General features: G+C 40.2%; 1 protein-coding gene across 2 annotated transcripts in view; it reads right to left on the bottom strand.

Moving 5' to 3' along the window:
- FAT4 (FAT atypical cadherin 4) overlaps positions 1 to 22,830 on the bottom strand; it is a gene marked incomplete at its 5' end in the record, with an annotated part of 171,708 nt that extends 148,878 nt beyond the window's left edge. Inside the window, one exon of one of the 2 annotated variants that reach the window (XM_082653602.1) lies at positions 17,644 to 22,830. In XM_082653602.1, coding sequence (XP_082509728.1) covers positions 17,644 to 22,818 — 5,175 coding nt within the window. The remainder of the gene's footprint in view (positions 1 to 17,643) is intronic. The other variant, XM_082653601.1, reaches the window with a different exon arrangement.
- Between the last annotated feature and the right edge of the window lie 2,045 nt (positions 22,831 to 24,875).

Below are 24,875 nucleotides of genomic sequence, written 5' to 3'. Positions count from 1 at the left end.
GCAACCTTCTACATTTTCTGATAATGGTTTATGTGACGTTTGTCTTCCTGTTGGACTGTTTGTCCCTCAAAGGCACAGATCTGTAAAACGCTAATTTGAATCTCCAGTACAAAACATCCTGTCTGGCATATTGAATACTGGGATGAAAGTTAAGGATGGGAATCAATATAAAGGCAAATAAATTGTTCACAATAAAACATCCCTTCTAATTTAGAAGTCCTTTGATTATTGCCTATGTGACAATGTGGAGAAACAAGATTTTAGCAAGGTGAACATATACATCTGGCCAAATGGCCAGGAAAAAGATTAACAACTCTTCTGTTTCTGTGTCCATCTGCCACCTCAGAAGAAAACTGGAAATCCTAAGTTGCTTGAATTCTCCTCTGAGAAACACTGCAAGAAAGCTCTCAAACTTGGTCTCATTTAAAAGCAGGTATGAAAAACTGAGGTGTTGTTTATGCATCTCTCAATGCTGTAACCTTGCTATCTTGCCTGATTAATGACAAAATTAGCATCTATGCAAATGCAAAAAGGTGAGAAGGAAGTGAACTAATGCTTATTTGGGGTGAACATCCTAGGTATGCTTATTTATTTTATTTCTCAAAACAGCTCTGTGAAATAGACTTCACAAGGAGGTAGCTGACACACTAGTGTATTAAACAGCTCCCCTAAGATCATGAATTGTACTACTGTGTCGATACCAAAAGTCCTTGCTCTTCCCACTGTTTCCTAAATTTGAATTCAACAGTCTTTTCCTGTTCACCTGCTCTTATAAGGAAAACTTTACACATGAAATAGCACTAATCTTCAATGCAACCCACATATAAATATACCTGGTTATATGTACATAGGTGTTTTATAATATATAAATGTATTTATAAGTGCAGGCTCCATATTACCCCTTCGTCCATGACTAAGTCCATATTAATTATCAGTTACTAAATTGACGTTAATTATCCTATTTTTTCTTTCTTCTAGAGCCATTATTAAAAGCAAAAATGGATTCATTCATTTTTAACTATTTAATTAGGAGATCAGTTTAGGTATATCAAAGATAGTTAACATCTAATTTAATTCAGTTAATCATAAGTTCAACCATTAGCAAACAGAAATTTTCTGTGATTCCTCAGCATGTCTTGCCTTTTAATGAGATTCATGGTTAATCTTTGAAGCAAGTAATGTTCTTTGAAGCAAGATTATTAACTCTTTAAAAAATATTATTTGATTGTATTGTTCAGTATTTAAAAAGTGAATATTCAGTGTATAAATATTCCAAACAAAAAAGTAAGATCTGGTTATATCTGGTCAGAATTCAAACCAATGCTTTCTTTTATATTTATGGGTTTTTTTCTTTTAATCTCATTCTTTCTATTACATTAACAGACAGCGATTTTTAATAATTAAAGAGCTGTAGAGTGTGGTGGAAAGAACAAAAGCTTTGAAACCAAATGAACTCAAATCCAGCTGTACCACAAAACAATTTACTCAAATTGTTATGGCCCTTGATACTTCATCTGTGAAATGGAGATACTGTTACGTGCCTCAAAGAATTTTCAAGAGGAGTAAATGATGTATTTGCAAAGTATATGCTACAGTGTATGCTACAGAAGTTGGAAATCAACAAAAACTGGAATCTTCCTATCACTCCAGATCTGCTTAAATTTATTTGCTTTTGTAATCAGAGTATGCTTAAAATTGTTCCAATAAAAGTGCCTTGACATCAGAACAAACACATTAAGAGAGCAGTACCATGTTTCATTTCCTCTTTTAAAACAGAAAGACTCCTTATTCAGAAAAGCACATGTAAAATGAACAGTTTTTAACATAATTTTTCTTAGAAATAAAACTTGTAAAGTTGCAGTGCTTACAATGCACTGTTGGAATATTTAAAACTGTCTCTTCTAGATGTTTCAGATATGGTATTAAATTGAAATAAAGGTGTTTTAGGGTTGTTTCTGAAGTCCAATTTCTAACAGGCTGTCTTTCAACAAAGTTTTTATTTTAATTGTTTTCCCCAGGTAGGCTGCCTGTGTTTTAAAATGACTTCAAAATTTGATACTTTTAAAAGAACACAGTCCATAAACTGGAAGATGCTTATCTGTTTGTACATTATATTAAAATTAAAAGACAAATCCTGAAATTTACTTAAATTAAATTATATGCAAATAAACAATTAAACACTACACCCATTTCCTTATCTTATGTAATAACCTTTCTTTTCTGAGTTATACCTTTCAGCTTATTAGTCACCATCATTTAAAAGTTATTTTTCTACCTGATATAATAGAATGAGAAAATAACCAAAGAGGTATTTTTCAATGTGCTTCCTGAGAAATTTCCCTAAAATTAGGAAATGTAATTTGTAAGTTTGGTTTTGTTTCCCGTCTACGTGGTATCATTAGAAATGTCATCACAGTTCCTATATAAACAGTAGCTATTTACATGCCCAGTAGCTGTTTACATTTTTTTTCTTTTTAATCATTGCCTTCTTGACCACACAAGGAGTAAATAACTGAATGCAGCATCAATAAAAGTAAACCAACAGACTTTTAGGAAAATATGCACTGCTATGTTCAGTGGTTAAGATAAATGGTTAGAATTCTCTCCCTTTAACAGATGAAGGCGCTGTAGCTCAGAGAAGTTTAACTTCTGCTTCAAGGTCACACAGCATGAAAGGGTAAAGCCAGGATTTGAATAAAATTAGTCTAACTTTCAAATTTATGTTTATTTCAGTATTTAATCATGCAGTGCACAACTATACTCAATATTAAGAATAACACAGAACTCTTTCAGAAATTGAAGTACATATTAAATCTTTTAATTGAGGATTTAAAATAATTAATTTTAGAAAAAAATAAAGTCAGAAAATAAAATTTCAATTAGAGTTTCACTTCATCAAATGTTTACCCTGTGCACTATAAGAAGTTAGATTAACTAACCTAATGCATTTACTTAGGCCATTATTTTTTCAAATAGTATTTGAGGTAGAAGGTAGAGACAAGCTAAGAAGTAAATGTACAATGTGAATTATTTAATTTTAGACATATATAGCAAACACCTTTCTCCTGGAAAATTGCCTTTGCTTAATGTTAATACTGCTCAAAGCAACACCTCCCTAACCTCCACTATCCAGTGTCTAAAACTACCAATTTCTTTTTCCTTAGCAAAAATGTTTTCTCTAAATGTATATTCTCTTGGTTGCCAAGCAACCAAAATTCTTCATTTAAGTATAAACGCACTGACACACAGGCAGAAAAGTGCCTAGAAGAAAATACAATAATAGACACCTCTATCAGCTATGGCCATCTGTGCTCAGTTTGACCCAAAGTTTTGGCAAGTTTATGTGGTCCCTCCTATCCCAAAGCATCTTGTCCTATAAAGAAAATTTTTACTCCCACTTCCTTCATTTTCCAGCAAGTCTGGGGTCAAGTGTGTTCTAAATCTGCCAGGCTGTGGACGTGAAATACTAAGGATTCATTAGTTACTTGTAATTAATTACAACCTCAATGGATAAATAAATAACTTTCCCTATTTTATTATGCAAAGTAATAAAATATTAAGCTGTAGTTGCAACACAGGCAGTTCTGTCCCATTTAGTCATATACATGAATTAGTACTTTAATCTTTTTAGTGGATAATTGAAGTTACCGTCTTAAAAAAAGAGACTGAGTCAACTTTTTGTATCAATTAAAGGACTGCCATACAGCTACCGGTGAGGAAAAAATGCTACAATAAAACAATATAATTAATTCAAGCTGAAGTTAGTAACTCAATTATGTTTCTAAGAAATGGCCACAATCTAAGACACAAGTTGCTAGATGTGGGCCAACTATTTTAACCAATTGCTTTAAATGAACTTTTAGAAAAATACAAGTAAAGCTAAAATCTTACCAAAGGATTAAGTTATAATCTTACCGAAACCCTATCATCCGGTTACCCCTGTGATGTGCTGCAGATACACTAATGTGAAAACCTCAGTAGGAATGTTCATCATGTGATTATAAAATATTAATCCACTACGTGAAATAAAGTCAAACAAGAGCACTCTACCAACGGGGGAATCTCTTTTGATCCATAAATAAATTATTTGTTAGAATGGCAGTTTTATAATTTGTCATAAGTACATTCTAAAAGACATCACAATTAATCTCTAAAACATACAAGCAACTCATGCAGCTCAATATCAGAAAAACAAACAACCCAATCCAAAAATGAGCAGAAGACCTAAATAGACATTTCTCCAAAGAAGATATACAGTTTGCCAACAAACACATGAAAGGATGCTCAACATCATTAATCATTAGAGAAATGCAAATCAAAACTACAATGAGATATCATCTCACACCGGTCAGAATGGCCATCATCAAAGAATCTACAAACAATAAATGCTGGACAGGGTGTGGAGAAAAGGGAACCCTCTTACACTGTTGGTGGGAATGTAAATTGATACAGCCACCATGGAGAACAGTATGGAAGTTCCTTAAAAAATGAAAAATAGAACTACCATACAACCCAGCAATCCCACTACTGGGCATATACCCTGAGAAAACCATAATTCAAAAAGAGTCATGTACCACAATGTTCATTGCAGCACTATTTACAAAAGCCAGGACATGGAAGTAACCTAAGTGTCCACCAACAGATGAATGGACAAAGAAGATGTGGCACATATATACAATGGAATATTATTCAGCCATAAAAAGGAACGAAACTGAGTTATTTGTAGTGAGGTGGATGGACCTAGAGACTGTCATACAGAGTGAAGTAAGTCAAAAAGAGAAAAACAAATACCATATGCTAACACATATATATGGAATCTAAAACAGAAAAAGAAAAAAAAAAGGTCAGAAGAACATAGGGGCAAGACGGGAATAAAGATGCAGACCTACTAGAGAATGGACTTGAGGATATGGGGAGGGGAATGGTAAGCTGGGACAAAGTGAGAGAGTGGCATTGACATATATACACTACCAAAGGTAAAATAGATAGCTAGTGGGAAGCAGCCGCATAGCACAGGGAGATCAGCTCGGTGCTTTGTGACCACCTAGAGGGGTGAGATAGGGAGGGTGGGAGGGAGGGAGAAGAAAGATGGAAGAGATATGGGGACATATGTATATGTATAACTGATGTACTTTGTTATAAAGCAGAAACTAACACACCACTGTAAAGCAATTATACTCCAATAAAGATGTTTAAAAAAAAAAAAGAGAGAGAGAACCGGGGGAGGAAAAATAAATAAATAAATCAAAGACATCACAATAATAGGAGACATTGAAAATCTGTCATTGTACTAGTAAAAGTACCATTGAGAAAATCATCACTTAAAAATAGATCTCTTTTGATCATCTGTGAGAATTCCTCTTAGGTCCTTAAGGTTTAGAAAATCTATATTTCTTTTGTTAACTGTCTTATGTATATGCTTGTTTAGTCTAGGACACCATGACTTATCTACCTGATCTTATTTCTCTGTCTGATTTGGCATTTAGAAAATTAAACTTAGTGGACTACCTAAGTCATACATTTCTGTATGCTAATCTTACATATTCCAGGATTACTTTTTAGCTACACTTATTTTTACTTCCTATAGTTTAACAATTTTATCTTCCTTTCATTGTATATATACTTTTGTAACCTGCTTCAAACCCATTGTAGCATGAAGTGGCTTCATATGTATATGTACACACGCACATATATATTATATATATATATATATATAGAGAGAGAGAGAGAGGGGGGGGGGAGAGAGAGAGAGAAAGAAACAGAGAGTAAATATCTTGACTAAAAAACAAAGTTACATACTATAGAACACTATGTCAAGCAGAAGGTAAGCACATCTTCTTTGGGTATTTGCTTTTTTTGAACAATTTCAGAAAGTAATAAAACATTTTTCTTTTCAGGGAAATATTTTAATTATGAATTAGAAAATTCTCACTTAAGAAGTTACCAGCATTTATATGTTTTGTAAAAAACAAAGTAGTTTTGAAGAAAAGATAGTTTTACCTATATTTGATGGGACCAGCCAATTTGACTTCAATTAATAGAATTGCATTAAGTAATTGACAAAAATTTTTTTTTCAAATTAGGTTCTCAGATAAACACACATGATTTCATGGTAATCAATATCTGACAACTGAGAGATGAACATTTCTCATCTAAATGAGAGAGAAGGCTTTAAAATGAAACAGACACTGAATAATCTATTTTAATTTGCTTGTTTCATAAGCAACTAAGCCTCTCAAAGTTTCTGGATTAGTAAATTAATTCCCTTAAGAGACTATAACTATTACTGAATTATGTCAACAATAATAAAACGATGGATAGGTAAATAGCATCAATTTAACCACAGACGGGCAGTGTGGTTTAGTGCCAAGCATGTGGACCAAAGTCAGAAAAACCCTAAATGTTACTCTAGATTTGTGATCACATGCAAATCATGAAATTCTCTGTGCCTTTTCCTTAAAATGAAGCAAAAAACACCTGATATGCCTCTGTACAGACTTGTTAGGGAAATTAAAAAAAAAAAAAAAGGAGGAATAGAGTTCTAAAACACTTTGGAAATAGAAAGCATTTTTTAAAATGTTAATAGTTCTGTGCATATCTGCATTTTGGAGAAAAAGGAAGGAAACTAACAAACTTTAGTGAGCACCTTGTTTTTCCACCCTCACAAGAAGTCATGAAACAGGTAATCATTTCCATTTTACAGATGAGAAAAATGAAATTCAGACAGTAACCATGAAAAAGTTTGAATCATGCTTCTTCCAAATCAAAAGCATGCACTATTTCACATAAACTTCAGTCAGAATGAAATGTTAAACAATATTTGATTTGCTGCATTTTATTAATCAAGTTTACTAATACTGTTGATGTTAAATATTGAGCAACGGTGTAAATTTGAGAAAGAAATGACAGTACTTAAACGTATCAATGTCCAAAGTAGAATATTGTTATCCTGCTTTTTTGCAGAAAGAAAAACATGGTTTACAGTAAGTTAAGATTTGCTCTCTAAAGCAAAATTTGATAAATTCTAAGGAAATGAGAAGACATGGTAATAGAGTGGCATACATTGTTATATATACTCTAAAATGTTCTACTTTACCAAAATGTCTATAAAATAAGCATTAGTGATCTCACTGTACTTTAGACAGTACAGATTTCTGGATATTGAGTTACAGGCTCTTAGCCAGTCAATTCACGCAGCCACGGTCATTCTACCCAGGAAAATCAGTCCTGGCCAATTAGCTAGCTTCACTGATTTCAGAAGAAGCTCCATGGCTTGGCTTGAGACATGAAAAATGACTCCTTTCCTTCAGCACGCATCACTGACTGAGCTTCTGGCCTTTAAGCAGCATATTTGCAGCATGTTCAACAGTAATTCCTTACTTTATCAAAGACTTACTGAGCATCTGCATTGATCCAGCCCTATTGAAGGTGATGGGAATACAGCAATAATAAACAGATGAAAACGTTTCCCCGGTGGAACATATATTTTAGAGGGAAGACATACCATAAACAAAATAAAGAAGTAACATATGTGTTATGTTGGGTGATGATAAGGACTAAGAAGAAACGAAAGGAAGAAAAGAGAAGAAGGAAGGTTGAGGGAATGAGAACTTTGCAAGGTGACTTTGAGAAAAGATGTGAGAGAAGCACAAAGCCAGCAGTCCAGGCTGAGAGCCCAGGCAGCCCAAGGCGGTGAGGCAGGAGCTCCCGAGGCTGGGCCACAGCCCACAGTGAAGCGGCTGAGCAAGCTTAGGGAGGGACAGCCAAGAAGAAGAGAAGTCAGGAAATGACTGACTGATGAGAGCAGGCCACAAAGGGCCTTGGGGCTCACTGTAGGGATCTGGCTTTTACTACGAGTGAAATGGAAAGCTGTGGGTTTTGAGCAAAGGAGTGAAATGATCTGACCGACATTTTAAAGGATCATTCCACCTGCTAGACTAAATCACAGAGATGAAGGACAGAAGCAGGGAAATCAACTCATCCATTCATTAGTTATTCATTCATTTATTCATTCATTCATCCAACAAAAATTTACTTTGTGCCTACTATGTTCCAACTAATGTTCTAGACTCTTGAGGTACATCAGTGAACATAGCAGATAAATACACCTGCCCTTGTGGAACTTCATTCTAGCAGGAGGAAGACAGATAAAATATAATCAAAATTACAGATCAGCAAATTATATCACACATGCGCTTATACCTGTATAGTGTATATATATTATTCAAAGTCATGAGATTGGTTGGGCTCGTCACCTCAGTGGAATAGAGTAGATTAGAAAGAGAAGAATTGCAAGAATTGATTCCAGGGGCATCCCAGTGTTTAGCATTTCGGGAGATGAGAAGAAGCTGGTGAAGGAGGCTGATCAATTCTACGGGGGAGGAATATGAAACACTGTAATAGAGAAATGGAGATCAGGCAGGATGAGGGGGTGGGAAGCTACAGTAATAAGTCAGTAAAGGAAGGTTAGTTCTCACTTAGAATGTGAGATATGAGCAAATACTTGCAAGCGTGGGAGGAAATTATCCAAGTAGGTGCTCTGGAGGAAAGAGCATTCTATGCAGAGTGAGGATCCAGGAGCACGAGCTTTGAGGCAGGTGTATTCCTAGCAAGTTTTGGGACTAGCAAGACGCTAGTATGAGTAAAGAAGATGAGCAAGGAAAGACAAGAGTGGGAAAGAATGATGGAAATCAGTAAGAAGATGTCTGTCTTCAATAATCTAAGGGAAGGATGATGGCATCTTAGACAAAGGGAGTAACAGTATAAGTGATGAGAAAAGATCAGTTTCTGATATATATATATATATATATATATATATATATTTTTTTTTTTTTTTTTTTTTTTTTTTTTTTTGCGGTACACGGGCCTCTCACTGTTGTGGCCTCTCCCGTTGCGGACACAGGCTCCGGACACGCAGGCTCAGCAGCCATGGCTCACGGGCCCAGCCGCTCCGTGGCATGTGGAATCTTCCCGGACCGGGGCACGAACCCGTGTTCCCTGCATCGGCAGGCGGACTTTCAACCACTGCGCCACCAGGGAAGCCCTATATATATATAGTTGTTGTTGTTGTTGTTGTTGTTGTTGTTTGGCTGCGTTGGGTCTTTGTTGCTGTGCACGGGCCCTCTCTAGTTGCAGAGAGTGGGGGGCCACTCTTCGCTGCGGTGGGTGGGCCTCTCATTGCGGTGGCCTCTCCTGCTGTGGGACATGGGCTCCAGGCGCATGGGCTTCGGTAGCTGTGGCTCGCGGGCTCAGCAGTTGTGGCTCACGGGCTCTACAGCGCAGGCTCAGTAGTTGTGGCGCACGGGCTCAGTTGCTCCGCGGCACGTGGGATCCTCCCGGACCAGGGCTCGAATCCGTGCCCCTGCATTGGCAGACGGATTCCCAACCACTGCGCCACCAGGGAAGTCCTAGATATATTTTTAAGAGAGAGCCAAGATTAACTGACAGAGTGCACATAGGGTGTGAAAGTGAGAAGTCAAAGAACACCAAGTTTTTTGACCCAAGCAGTTAGAAGATTGGGGTTGCCATCAATTGAAAAGGAGATGGCTGAGGGTTCTTGAGTCAGTTTTTATTGGGGAAGATATCAAGAGCTTAGATTTGGAAATGTTAATTTAAAATATCTATTAAGAAACTAATCAAATGTAATGAGTAAGTGGTTGGTTATATGACTATGGAATTCAGGAGAGATATACAGGGTGGAGACAAAATTTTGGACTCATATGTTCATATGTTATTTAAAATCATGAGTTTGATTGAGATCTTCAAGGGAATAAGTGTAGATTAAAAAGGAAGAGGTTTTCAAGAACGGATTCTAGGGATATTCCAACAAATTTGAGGGCATGGAGAGAAGCTGGTGAAGGAGGCTGAAAAGGAGCTGGTCCAAGAAACAGAATAAAAATCCTGAGAGTTTGATTACTTAGAAGTATATATACAGTGGGCACTGAGACCTGCCCAATGGATGTAAACATGTGGCTATCATGGTGGCTTTGGTAAGAGCAATTTTACTAGAGTGGCAGAAGCCAAGCCTGATGGGGGTAGATTTAAGAGATAATGAGAAGAAAGAAGACAGGAAAGGCAACTCTTTCAAAAATTTTGCTGAAAAGGGAAGAAAGTAAATGAGCCAGTAACTGGAAGAATGGAAATATATTCTCACGGCACATCGCAAAATAAAATGAAGAACTGACATTATAGGTCCATTTATTGAAGCCTAACCTAAATAAAGATTAATAGGGACCTAAAGTAATCCTACTATTGGGTCATTAACTAAACTTCACTTTACCCTATATTTCTTCAGTCACCAGTATGAAGAAATATAAAAATATGAAAACAACTTTTTACACAGTAAAACTTGTATGCCTATGAGAGTATAGAAAGTATCAACCTTTCTTATAACATGTTGTGTTGGGATTAAACATACATACTCAAGTCAGACTGCTGGGTTCAAATTCCATTCCACCATAAACCAGCTCCATAAACTTGACTTCCATTAGCCTTGGTATCCTCATTTGTCAAATGGTGAGATGTCGTGGATTATGGTGAAGGCAAGACAACGCCCCGTGCTCACCAGTGTCTGACATAATGTAAACACTTTATATATGTTAGAATCTATACATGATAAAACATTTCAGAAAAATGTCAATAATCTGAAACAAATAATCCATAACAATGCCATTGGCTCCCAGTTGCCAGTTGTCAAACAGGGTTTATAAATGTCTCTCAACATTTCCTCAATACCTTAAAACTTGGTTTTTATTCCCTAATTGTTTCCTAAATATGCATACATGTCTGGAAACTGCACCCCTAGAGACAATTCTTGACTGCCACATGTAAATTATCTTCCAGTTAGATTCTGTCATCTTCATGACTTTATTGTCCCATTCTGTCTCAGAATTTTAACACCAGGGAAAATCCAGTAATCTTTGTACAATGGTTGCATACATGTTAGTACATGGTACTATATATATATATATTACATGTATATATTTTATAAATGATATTTGTCTAACAGAAGTTTTAAAATTTTTCACTTCTCTGCCTTCTTCATGCTCTCTCCTCCTTATTTATTGTACTACTATAATTGGCTGCTGTTGTCACAGACTACTTAAAGCCTGAAAGCATTAGAATATGTTTACCACATTCCATATCTAGGAGGCTTTAAGAAACCCTTTAATTCATTTTAGCCATGTCACTTGCCAGTTACTCTTCTTCAATTTCCACTCCCAAGCTCCTCATTCTGAATACTACCTAATTTCATGGATATTCATCAAGAGCTGAACCTTAGACATATTAATTCTTGGAAGACAGGACATACCTCAGGGCCTGTGGAATCCTTTACAGTCACTAACTCAACAGTCCCTCACAGCTAATGAGGTTCTTTGGCAGTTTTTCATTGTAATGATGGCAAAGTGCAAGCTGCAGACAGTGCAATGGAAAATTGATTCCACAAAATATGAAGTACATAAATATCTTTTCAAAACTATTCCTAGAGTAGTTGCCTCAAAATCTAATGGAACAATAAAGGATTAAAATAATTTGGGTTTTAATAAAGGCAAAGAGAGAAATAAACAATAACTCTGTCAGAAAATAAACTATGTCTATGGAAATATATCAACAAAAGAGAGAGACCAAATCAAGCATCCTGAAGCCATATATGAACTATGCAACATGAGCTTAATTGTCCATCAATGTTCCTGTCTGTCATACACATTTACACACGTCTTGAAAACTTATAGAGGCCTTTAAGTCACAGTTTAATACATTTAATAAACACATACCAACAGGGAAAAAACAGAATCAGAAAATAATCATAGATTGTTTAAAAAAAAAAACAATGGGGAAGTCAAAAGTCGAGGCAGTAAGAAAATGTTTTCTCCCTTTGAATATAATCCTCACACTCCACCCACACAATTTCATCATTATTCCTTAGGAGAGTAAGACTTATCATCTGAAAATCCAAAAATGGATTCTCCACCTATTCTCCACAAATAAAGTACAGCAACTGTTTGCAACCTGTACAGTACTGTAAATGAGGAGAGTCACTGCATATACGTGTGCGCTTCCTTTGTCTCCAGTGCCCCTCTCTCATATTCTCACCCTTCTTCCCTGCTCCAAAAACACCTCCACAGGTCCTCAACTTGGAATCCTTGCTGCTACCAGTAACTGACCCATAGGAATGTACAGCATCTGCTGATGGCCTTGATTGAGGCAGCAAAAGTCTTGCTTCTCTTGGTTCAGACAATACATAATACTACTTTTCAAAGAGTTTTTAACACCAATAAGGGTGTGAAAACAAGATTATCAAAAGCATACATTTATACTTTTATCTACGGAGTAAAAAAGCCCCTCTCTTAACAAAGACCACAGATTACTCTGTCTTTATAGGACAGTAGCTATGAACACAAATAATGGATTATGCAAGTCTGGATGTGATTTTTCTTTCTATCAATCTGAACCTAAGCAAATCATTTAACTTTTCTGAGACTGTTTCCACATCTAAGAAGTGGGAGTGATATGACTAACGTTGTTGTGAGGCTCAAATGATAAAAATCCCTAAAGAAACACTTAGCACTCAGGTCAATGACTGAACATAGTGATATGCAATAAATTTTATAATAATTATTATCATTATTATTAAATATTCAGTTCTGTTGCTTATATTTTGCCTGTGAGGAATGACACACAAGATATACATACATTTAATGTAAGGTGCACTAACTCTTCTTCTAAACCCTTTGGAAGAAAATCATTTCTAAACTTGATATTCAGTATTGATATTACAAACGCCTCCATCATTTCTCCTGGAACTCTTGATGGTTTCACTGTAAAAATAAATTTATTTATTATCAATTGCTAAAACTCATTTCTAATCTAAACGCAATCATAATTTGTTCACTTAACATTCTAAACACACTTTTAATAGAATATTTCTAGTTGCTTTTTTTGTTGTTTTTTTTTTACTGAATTGCAAAAATCTCAGTGCCTAGACCAATGGTTCTCCCACTGTGGAACATGGGGCCCTAGGCATACCAGAGACCCATTAAAGATGCCTGGGAAATTAAAAAAACTGTGGTCATAATTATACAAAACATTGTTTGCCTTTTCACTATGTTGACATTTACACTAGAGGTGCAAAAGCAAAGGGCAGGTAAAACTGCTGGTGCCTTAGCACAAAGCAAAGCAGTAGTTCCAAAGTTTTCAGCCCTAATTGTATTCTTCACTTACTAGGCACAGTAAAAATGAAATGCCAGTATCACTTAAAAACTGAAGAACTCTCCTTGAAGAAACAGTAAAATGATTAATATTATTAAATCTAGACCATTAGATCCTGATGTCTTTTCAATATTTGGGTGACAAATAGTGAAACGTGCACAAAGAACCATTAATCTGTACCACTGTAAGTAGCCTCAAAGAAAAGCATGTGTGTGATGGAGTGAGTTGAAGGCTGAACTAGGTGCTTTATTTACAGAATACAATTTTTACTTGAAAGAACAACTGACAGAGAAACTACACTTTTTTTAGATTTGGTATGTGACAGACCTTTTTTGTTTGTTTGAAAATGGACAAAGGAAGCCTAATACATCAGGACAACAACTAACTAATTACTAATGATAAAATTTGAGCTTATAAGTGAAAATTCAAATTTGGAAAACTTCAAACCATCACCATGAGGTTGTGAGCCAATATATTTAACGACTCTTTTGATAAGATCCTTATCAGTTATAACCAGTATTTTCCAAATGATCAATGCCTGATATTTCTAAGTCACACATAGGTAAAATTTCCATTCAGAATGCAAGATAGATCAGTATTTTCATTCAACAAAGTATGAAAAGTTCAATGGTAGGGTTTCAGATTCCTAATTGCAAGTAAGTTTTAAGAAACAGACAGTTGTGGAATTCCGGTGTAGTATCAAAAGAAAATCATCAATTATCTGAAAAGGATATCAAAATATCTTTCCCTTATCCAGCTTTGTCTATCTGAGTGAGAACGGATTATCTTCGTGTACTTTAACCAAAAGAAATATTGCAGTAGATGGAATAAGAAGATTTGAGAATCCAGCTGTCTTCTCTTAGGCCAGATATTAAAGGGATTTATTAAAATGTAAAATAATGTATCTCTTTTCATTATTTTTTAAGTTTGGCAAAATTAAGTTCTTTTAATAAAATAAAATAAAAATATGTTATATGGTTAATGTGATTTTAAAGAAATTAATAAACATTTTAAATTTTTCTCAGTTTTAATGTTCAAAATATAAATATTAATAGATAAGACACACCCAAGCAAAAGCTCTTGGGGTCTTGTGACCGACAAATTTGAGAACTGCAACCTAGAAGCATATACAGTATTTCTCTCCATTTAAACCCTAAGTTCCATGTGAGACCACCCACCTAAATTCCTCTTTCCTCTTTGAGTCTTCTGACAATTCGCAGTTCATTTGTAGAACAGACATAATTAGTATGTCTTTACGTCCTTAGTTCAAATAATGATCAAGATCAAATTTACTAACCTCCTTTATTCCCCCGCCTTCTCTCTGCTGATTATTCCTGAAGCACAAGAATGCACACACCAGTCTTAGCTCTTCTACCATTTCATTCAGCAAACAGGTACTGAGCACCTACTATACACCAGGCTCTAGGAGATATTATTATCAAGGAGATATAATACTAGGAGATAATAAAGACCAATGAGGTGGGATAGGGAGGGTTGGAGGGAGGTTCAAGAGGGAGGGGATATGGGAATATATGTATACACATAGCTGACTCACTTTGTTGTACAGCAGGAACTAACACAACATTGTAAAGCAATTATATTCCAATAAAGGTGTAAAAAATAAAAATAAAAGAAATAAAGACCAATGAGACAAAGCCTTTGACCTTCAAGAAGTCCAACCCAGTCCCTAAGTTGCATGTTCCCATAAAACACATATTAAAAGAGAAATGCTTATGAACGTGCTACATCTCCAATTTTTTTGTTGAACCTAAAGAAGTGGTACAAAGTGTATATGAGCTATTCTAACATAATCAAGACTCTTCTTAGAATACAAAGATATAAAATAAAAGGATAATAAACCTTGTGTCTGCAACACAAAAGCCATCCTTCAAAGACACTCTCATCCATGCCAAAGTTTTAGTTATGACAGGTAGGGGCAGTGAAGGTGTACAACTGGACAGAGCTCTGGAATGAGAAGTATCAGAGCCAAGTCCCCAGCACTGCCCCCTTCCCCCACACACACAAGTGTCAGAGCTTGAAAAAGAATGCAGATTAAATCATTTCTCTTTTACCCACTGACCCTCTGTTTGTCCACGGAATGTGATCAGCCATGACTCTAGCCAAAAACCTGAGTAAGCAACCCAGACTCCTATCAGTGTACATGAATAAATTGTTAAAAAATGCATTGGAGCAAAGTTTACACTTAGAAACAAACAATTGAAATATCACCTCTAACAACCAGAGGTAATTTACAGCTTCTTTTTGCAGAATCACGGTAAATTAACTGTTTGAGCAGAAGGAAAAAAACTTTATTGTATACACTTGAAAGATACAACCAATAATAATATGAAATTCTAGCTCCCAACTACTGCTTTCAATATTCTTTGGAGAAACACATTTGCTTTTAATTTTAGGAGTGGTTGGAGCTTGGGAACTCAAACTTGGTTTACAATTTCAGCACTTCAGTTCACAGAAGGTAGCCTGACAAACAATTTTTTTCTCATAAAAAAATCATCATGATGAATTCTCTCCAGATTTTTAAATAGGCTACAGTAAATATAAATAACTTTTCATATCGGTGCTATTTGAGGTTAAAAAAAGTAACAGACATATAATCCCCTATTACTAACAAAATGGTTTATAATCATTAATTTTTAGTCCTCGTGCCTAATGCAGAAACAGCACTATTTAATAAATTTAAGCTAAGCTAATCTTTGCATATCTCATGGATAAATAATAAGACTAAATAAATCTTCTAATGAAAACAATGGACATTTATTCTCACTGCAGAGAAAATGTAATGCATTGAACCAAACAACCAATAACATAATTTGTTTTACAGTTTAACAAATTTAAAGTCTAGAATGACTTAACTGCCTGTCTTTAATAGCTGCTTAAATCTCTTCATCTAAGAAATAATTCCAGAGAAGGAAGGTAGAGCCAGGGAGTGGGTTTAAGGGAGGAATAACCCCAAATCAAAATAAAATTACATGTAAATCATAGCCTGAGTTAAACCAAATAGCTCAATAAGTAAGAGGTATGTTAAGATCTTTAAAAAACTAATTAGGTAAAAGAGGACATATGGGTTAAAAGTTTCTTCAGGTCTATGTGTATAAGATAAAACTGAATTCCACTTAAAATTTTATCTCTAAGAATTATATCTCTATTAAGAATTATATCTCTAATTATATCTCTAATATCCTCTAGGCCATGAATATGCTGTTCCATCCATAGAATAGACATAGCTAGCTAACATGAGAAAAAAATCACAGGGGATTCAGAAAGATAATAATAATAAATGAACATTTTTAAATGAAGAAAACCCCTCACCTCTGTAAAAACAAGAAAAAAAAGCAAGAAAACAAACACATGAGCCTCAGTTTCACTAGCATGTTGTGTCTGGGTTACTGCCGAGTATCACAACCACATTTGATATTTTGTGTTTTTGGCTGAGTGACACCAGAATCTCTTTGAAGGGAGTGAGGAGAGAGAACTTAGGAAATGGCAAACGAGCTTTCCAGAGTACAGCTATATCATTTCTAGTTGATTATCAGAACAACATTGGAAGCAGTTCAATTAAAAAGCAAATCAATGAAACACTGAGGTAGTAACAGCCAAAAATATACCCCGGGAAAGGCCAAGCTTGAAATCTTTTGGCTTATGCTTTGAAACACTAGTTTCTTGCTCATCAGCAGACAGAACAACTTGTACCTATACCATGGCATTGAACAACACAGTTTTGTCTCAAGAAACAGCTTCTAATCTCTGATCATTCACAGCACATTACATGCTTTAGTTCAAGAGGGAAGAGAGAGGATTACTCTAAGTCAGAAGATAGTGCCTAAAATGTGAAGGCAGATGAAATCAGGAATCTCCCCAAACTTGGCCCAGCACATTGAAATAGTCACTGTCTATAAAGAAACTGCCAAGACTGCTGAGGATGTGAAAGTTAATACCGTCCTGATGTAAACTGTCAGTCCACAGCCACTCCCCCTTGAAAGCCATGCTATAATGCTGATTTCTACCAAAGCTCTTCATTTTGGAATACGGATTTCTTAAGTCTGAAATTGCTCATTCTCTGGTAGACTTCCTTACTGTGAGGTGTTTAGTTTAGTGCGGTGATGTAACTTAGATAAATGAATATTTTTTTTTGTACTTCTGAAATGGCTAAAGAGCTCTCATTAGCCTTACACATATCATGGTGTGAGATGAAATATAAGGTAAAAACTGTCCATTGTTTGGTTTTGATCAGGATTGAGGCTAAATTGCATGTAATTCTTGTTAGTCTGTGTGACAGAACATTTTTATATGCTCCTGTCAGTGAAATGAACAATCAACAGTAAAGGTAAATTACTATAGAAAGTAAATATAAAGAGAACAATCTTCCTAAAAAACACATCAACAAATAATCATAAGGGATGACAAAATCATTACCTCTGCTCTCTGTGTTCTGGGAAAAGCAGTTGATTTTTCTATGGCATAAACATCCACCAGGTAAAGACAGGCTCCTTGTTCGCGGTCCAGAATGGCTGCAGTCTGAATTATGCCAGTTTGTCGTCCAATAGTAAAGAGACGTCCCACAGTTTTTTCTTCACAACGGACTGAAACAATATAATACTCCACGGGGGCTTCAGATCCTCTAGGGCTAGCTGCTTCTATTGATATCACATTGGTGCCAATGGGTTCTCCTTCCTTCAAAATAGTGATATATTTGGGTTGTGTAAAAACAGGTCCATCAAGGCCCTGAAGAATGACGGTCAATTCAGTCGTTGATTTCCTCCTTTCAGGGCCAAGGTCTGTTGCTGAGACTATGAGATTATAGATCAGCTGAGAAGGCACCAGCGCCGAAGCCACTCTCAAGTCTCCACTATAACGATCCACAATGAAGGTGTCTGTGTCCCCATTGATGATCTCGTACTCCACCTCTCCATTCGCCCCTTCATCTGGGTCGGCAGCCATAATTGTTGTCAAAACAGAACCAATCACAGCTGAAGGGTCGGCAGCCAGGGCATTTTGTGATATAAACATTGGAACATTGTCATTGAGGTCTGTAACCAAAATGGTCACGTTTTTCAAAGCATACCGTCTAGTTTCAATAGGCACAGCTTGATCATTGGCTTTTACAGTTAACTCAAAGAGATTAGCAAATTCCCGATCTATTTCGGCATTTGTATAGATAGTACCTTTGACTTCATCTATGCCAAAGTGGTTGCCCCTTGGCATCTGTTGGATGATCGTATAGCAGAGTTGCCCATTAATGTCTGCATCAGGGTCATGGGCAGTCACTGAAATGACAGACGTTCCAATGGGAATGTTCTCAACAATAGACTTGAAAATATCCCCAGGAGGGAAGCTAGGAGGATTGTCATTAAAGTCTCTCACATGTATAACCACTGACATTGTAGATGAACGAGGAGGCCTTCCTTGGTCTTTTGCTGTTATATTTAATTTGTACAAAGACTGTGTTTCAAAGTCCAATTTTTTGGCAAGAAAAATACTCCCAGTGTTTGGGCTAATGCTGAAAGTTCCATGATTGTTAGTGCCAGTAATACTGTAATGTAAGTCAGCATTGTCACCTGAATCTGAATCAGTTGCAGTAACAGAGGACACGAGTTCACCAATTCTCATGTTTTCCAAAACATCAACAAATAGTGTTGATTTAGGGAAAGAAGGGGTATTGTCATTTTCATCTAAAATATCAATATTTAAGGTACAAGTCGAATTGAGGGAAACTGCCCCTGAATCCACTGCTTGAATTACAAGGGAATAGGCAGCTGTTGCTTCATAGTCTAATTTGCCAATAAGTGTCACCTGACCAGAGGTACTGTCTATAGCAAACTGCCTTTCTTCATTTCCTTTTATTACAGAATAATGAATAAGTCCATTATTACCTTCATCAACATCTGAGGCAGATACTCTTAAGACTTGTGTCAGGTTGGCTGCTGACTCTGATATTGTCGCTTGGTAAAAGTCTTTTAAAAACTTGGGAGCATTATCGTTTATGTCCTTCATGTAAACATGTACTGTGGCCTGATCCTTGAGAGGCTGAGGGAGCCCCTGATCTGTTGCAGTGACTGTAAAGCTAAACACTGCAGTCCCTCTCCGCCTCATAAGAGACTCCCTGTCAAACTGATGAGTATTTGTAATTTCCCCACTAATTGCATGCAGCTCAAAATCTGGCTGCACCATTTCAAAAGAATACCTTACTTCTCCATTTGGCCCGAAGTCTTTATCTATAGCACTTACTTTGCCCACAAACGACCCAGCTCTCTGTTCTTCCTCAAAGTAAAATGTGTAATTGGTACTGTTAAAAAGAGGTCTGTTATCATTTACATCTTCTAAAATTACAGTAACATTCACAGTAGCACTAAGGGGTTCCACTGCTCTGTCAGAAGCAACAACCAGTAAAACATATCTGTCTTGAAGTTCACGGTCCAGTTCACTTTTTATATACAATTGACCATCTGGGAATATGCCAAAAGCATCCCCTGTATTGCCTTCAGCAATGCTGTATGCAATTTCACCATTTGCTCCTGAATCCTTATCAAAAGCTTGCACTTTAAAGAATCGAGAATTCACAGGTTCTGACTCAGAAAGGGTGACCTCATAAGAAAGTTGGTCAAACACTGGTGGGTTGTCATTTACATCATGGACATAAACTGTTAAGATGAAACTAGAGGAGAGCTGAGGAACACCCACATCAGATGCCAAGATCTCTATCTGGTAGGAACCAGCGTGAACATCCAGGGGTCCTAGCAGACTAATATTACCATTCCTTTCATTGATAGTAAAGAGGTTCTTGGGGTTTTGCTTCAGGCTATAGAGTACCATGCCATTGACACCTTCATCAGGGTCCACAGCTTTGGCTTGGAAAATGCTGTGACCTGCCTGCCAATTCTCTACCACATTCACACTCTCTACTGCCTGAAGGAAATGGGGAGAGTTGTCATTTAAATCCTTAACTGTTATGTTAACCATAGTGTCTCCAGTCACTGTGCCCCCACTGGCTACTACTTTCAGCTGATAAAAGGATTGCTCTTCTCTGTCAATCACACTTGCTGTGGTAAGCTGCCCAGTGACCTGGTTGATAGCAAACATACCTTTCTGATCCCCAGTAGTAATGAGATAACTGATGTTGGAATTGAGATCCATGGTGGATGCAGACACACTACCCACATGATATCCCAGAGCCACATTCTCAAAGACCACGAAGCTGTAGGCAGCCTGGCTGAATACAGGTGGGTTGTCTTGAGTGTCCAATACAGTGATGGTTACTATTGCCTGGTTTGGAGACTGTAAATTGCCACCATCGGTAGCCACTATTTGCAACTGGTAAGCAGTTTTTTCTTCTCTGTCTAGGGCCATTCTTGTAGAAATAACCCCACTCTGAGCATTGACCTGAAACCGAGACCTGTCCCCGGCTGATATACTATATTTGACAGTTCCATTGAGACCCAGGTCTGGGTCAGTGGCAGACACTGTGGTGATGTAGCTACCTCCAGGCTCATTCTCCTGAATATGAGCAAAGTACTGGACTGGGTAGAACACAGGGCTGTTGTCATTAATATCCAGGAGGCTCACATTGATTCGAGCCATTGATGACTGGGGAGGGGAGCCCAGATCTGTGGCCAGAACCAACAGGGAGTAGAAAGCTTGCTCTTCTCTGTCCAAGGAGGAGATAGTACTCAACCTCCCCGACACAGGATGCAGGCGGAAGGACCTCTGGTCAGTCTCAGACTCTTGGAGGGAGAAACGCACTGTCCCATTGTCACCCAGGTCCCCATCAGTTGCCCCAAGCACCAGTAGTTCAGTCCCTGTTGGGGCATTCTCAACCACAGACACCTCATATCCTTCCAGCTGGGTAAATACTGGCTTTTCATCATTCACATCCAGGAGGGTGACTACAAGCTGGGCATAGGAAACCTTGGGGTGAACCCCCTGGTCCCGAGCACTGATATTCAGTACAATCTGGGAAGCGAGTTCACGGTCCAAGCCCCCAGCAAACCCAGTGGTCACCAGGCCGCTGTGTTCACTGATGTGGAACCAACCTAGTCCGTTCCCAGAGACAATGCTGTAACGCAGATTAGCATTGAGACCAGAGTCGCCGTCAGTGGCAGACACTCCACTCACATAGCTTCCTGGGGGCGCCTCCTCGCTCAGGTTCACTCTGTACACTTGTTGGGCAAAGACGGGAGGGTGGTCATTGATGTCATTGACGAAAATCACCAAGCTCGCCACAGAAGAGCGCGCCTGAACCGCTGCGCCAGGGGGCGCCCCGTAGTTATCAGAGACAGAAACTGTTAGGTTGTAAGAAGGGATGCGCTCCCGGTCCAGGGCGCTGGCTACTTTGATGAGGCTCAGGTTCGGCACTTTGCTGCTCTGCACCTCAAAGTGGCGCTGCTCGTTGCCCCCAAGAATCTGCACAGAGATGTTCCCGTTGGCCGCGGGGGAGTCTGCGTCCGTCACGGTGAGCAGAGCCACCACAGTGCCCACCTGAGCATTCTCATCTACCGAGGCGTAGCGTGAGGTGGCAGGGAAGTAGCGGAATTTCACCACAGGGTCGTTGTCGTTGACGTCCAGCAGCTGAATCAGCGCCTCGGCGCGCCCAGTGAGGGAAGGCACGCCTCGGTCCATAGCCTGCACGGTAAGCGAGTACTGGCGCCGGGCCTCGAAGTCCAGGGGCTCCCGCACCGTGATAAGCCCAGTTTCGGGGTCCATTTGGAAGGGGGTCCCCTCGTCCTGCAGCCGGTAGCGGATATCCGCGTTGGTGCCCTCGTCCGCGTCCGCTGCCGCCACCTGGAGGACGCTGGAGCCCACCGCCGCGTCCTCAGGCACCCCCGCCTGGTAGTGGGAACTACCAAAAACTGGGGGGTTGTCGTTAATGTCCTGCACAGTTACGTTTACCTGAAGGTAGCCCCGCCGCTTCGGCTCTCCCTTGTCCTCCACTTCCACCAGTAGTTGGTACTGCGGCGTGACCTCGCGGTCCAGCCCGCCCTTGGACACCAGATGCAGGAACGCGCCCTCGCCACTCGGGTTCAGGGTGATGTCCAGGCGGAAGCGACCCGCCTCGTTGCCCTGGACGATGCGATAGGACCGGTGGTCCACACCATTGGAGCCGATGTCTGAGTCGGTGGCCGTATCTAAGATGACTTGCCGCCCGCTGCTACTGTCCTCCTTGAAAGTGACCACAATCGAGGGTTCAGGGAAGACTGGGGCGTTGTCATTGAGGTCCCGCACCAACACTCGCACTTCGGTGGGGTAGGTGGGTGAGCTGGAAAGAACCACCAGGTTGATCACGTCGCTGGGTAGGCTCTCGCGGTCGATGGTGGCAGTGGTGTACAGGGCCCCAGTGCTACTGTTTATGGCAAACAGGGCGTGGCTTTCGCTGAGTCGGTAGGTGAAGCCTGGGCGCGTCTGGATGGTACCCACCAGCGTGCCGGGAGGTTGCTCCTCCAGCACCTCAAACACCTGGCGCTGCTCGGCCCCGCTGACCCGGGCCGGCTGCGGTAGCAGTGACAGCAGCCAAAAGACGCGAAGGAGCTGAAATAATGATAAAGTGGGCAGCGGGAGCCACGGGCGGCCAGGAGCCCTGTCTGCTGCCAAGTCCATGGTCCTGGCTCCCTGGAACGGTGTGATAAAGAGAAGGAAGAGGTGAGGCAAAAAAGAGTGATAATGACAGGGATCAAGTAGGCACCAGCAAACATGCAGCCGATGTATCTGTCTGGGAGCTCTGCTATTTCAAAGAACCTCCAGTCCAGCAGAAGCAAGTCGCATCAGCAAAAGGCTCCAGGTAGCCATCTGGACGCTTAGCGCGGGAGAGATGCCTTGAGGAAAAGCGGCAGGGCATCCCTCGGGGCACTCCTGTTTGTTGACGAGTCCCCAGAAAAGTTTCTCAAACCTCGTATATTTTCCCCCTTCACTTTGTTCTCGAATCCAGAAAGTCTGAGCGTTTTCGGCTGGGTGGATGTGAGTTGGGAGAGGTTGCCTGTACTTAAGGTATATGAGGAATCATTGCAAACAATTGTCTTCAGAAACTTTAGAACTTACCCAAGGCGAAGAAACTGAAGAGGGAAGGACAAACGTCCGTAGCGGTGTGTGGAAAGAACAACTGCGCACTGGGGAGGGGGCGATGGGGAACCTGGAGATTATCAAATTGCTTTCCCAAAAGCTGGAGACGAGGGATTTCCTCGAGTCCCCTCTCCTCAAGAACGAGGCTGCAACGCCCCTCCAACAGGGCTGCAGAAGTGGCCGCTGAGGCCCAGGCGGCGGCGTCTGAGCGCGGGCAGCTAGCAAACTGCGTTCCAAGCGCTCGCTTTGGCGCTAGGTTCCGGTACCCGGGAGCGCTCAGCTCCGTCCCTTCTCCTCCAGCAGGAGCCGCCGCCGCCCCTGCTGCGGCTTCGAGCCCTTAGTTGGGCACAGGCAAAATCCAGCGCGCCTCAGCATTTTTTTTTTTTTTTTACCTCTGCCGGGACGCCTGCCGACCCATTATTTGTACATCCAAATCGAGCGCAGGTCCCGCTTTCTTCTCGGCCTCGCCGGGGTCGGGCAGGAGCAGCGCGCTGTCCCCGAGTCCCCTCCCCTCACCATGCCAGGGGACTCCTTCTCCGGCGGCCCCAGTCAGAAGCCCACTCTAGTGCGCCTCGCCCCTGACCTCGTGCCCTTTGCCTTTGCTTTTATTGTCCCGTGTCAGTTTCACTTTGTAATCCACAAGGCTTTTGGTTTGGGGCGGGGGGGTGGTGGATCCCTCTTTCTCCTTCACCGTTGGCGGTGGAGGCGGGGCAGTCGGCGCTGGGCTCTGGCGGCGCCCGCGGCAGCTCGGGACGGCGGCTGTCAGCGCTCTCCCTCTCGCCTGCCCGGGCTGAAGGTTGTACCGCTGTGGAGCTGGAGCTCCGCGAGCCCCTCTCAACCTCCGGCTGCTCCCTCACACTCTCCCCGCCCCTTCCCCGCCGCACGCGCGCGCGCACACACGCGTACACGCGCACACACTCACACACACACACACACCGCGTTGTCGAAACACAAACAGAGGGGGAGGGAAGACCGCGAGCTGGAGCAGGACTCAGAAACTTTGCTCGCCACTCATTGATCCCCGCACTTTAGTTTGCCCGGACTCCCCCTAGCTCCCCGTGCTGTCACCTACTGCCCCTCCCTCGCCCCAGCCCCATTGGGCCGGAGCTAAAGCAGCCCCGCCCGGCACTCCTACCGCGAGCGCTCTCCGGCTTCTTCTGCCTCCGACTGGCTTCTCGGGATGCTAATCACTCCAGCCTCTCGGAGGACTGTAGGCTGTGGGGTGTGGGAGCTCGGCGGGTAGGAGGCGCTGAGAAGGGGGTGGGGTGGGGTTTTTTATACCCTTTTTTTTTCCTTTCTTTTTGGTCACATCTTGGCCGGCATCTGAGCAATAACAGCAAAAAGCTGCCGCCGAATAGATGGGGGTGGGGTCAGGTTTGCAGATAAATAACTTTAGTGATGGGTTCTGGGGGAAGACCGTTAGGTTGTTATGCTAGTAATAACTCAGGGGTAAGGGGGGGTCGAGGGAAATAAAAGAAAGGCAGGGGGTGAAGGTCTATTAGAGCGGGAAGAAGGATTAAGCAAAGCCTGTCTGGGAATGCAGAGCGCAGATTTGCTTTAACCGTTTCCTGCCCCTTCTCTTTCGACGAGAGGGGAGG

This window comes from Grampus griseus (genome assembly GCF_964374135.1).
Source record: "Grampus griseus genome assembly, chromosome: 4".
Taxonomy (NCBI): Eukaryota; Metazoa; Chordata; class Mammalia; order Artiodactyla; family Delphinidae; genus Grampus; species Grampus griseus.
The sequence above is the reverse complement of the archived record's forward strand: the minus strand, read 5'-3'. Positions and strand labels throughout refer to the sequence as shown.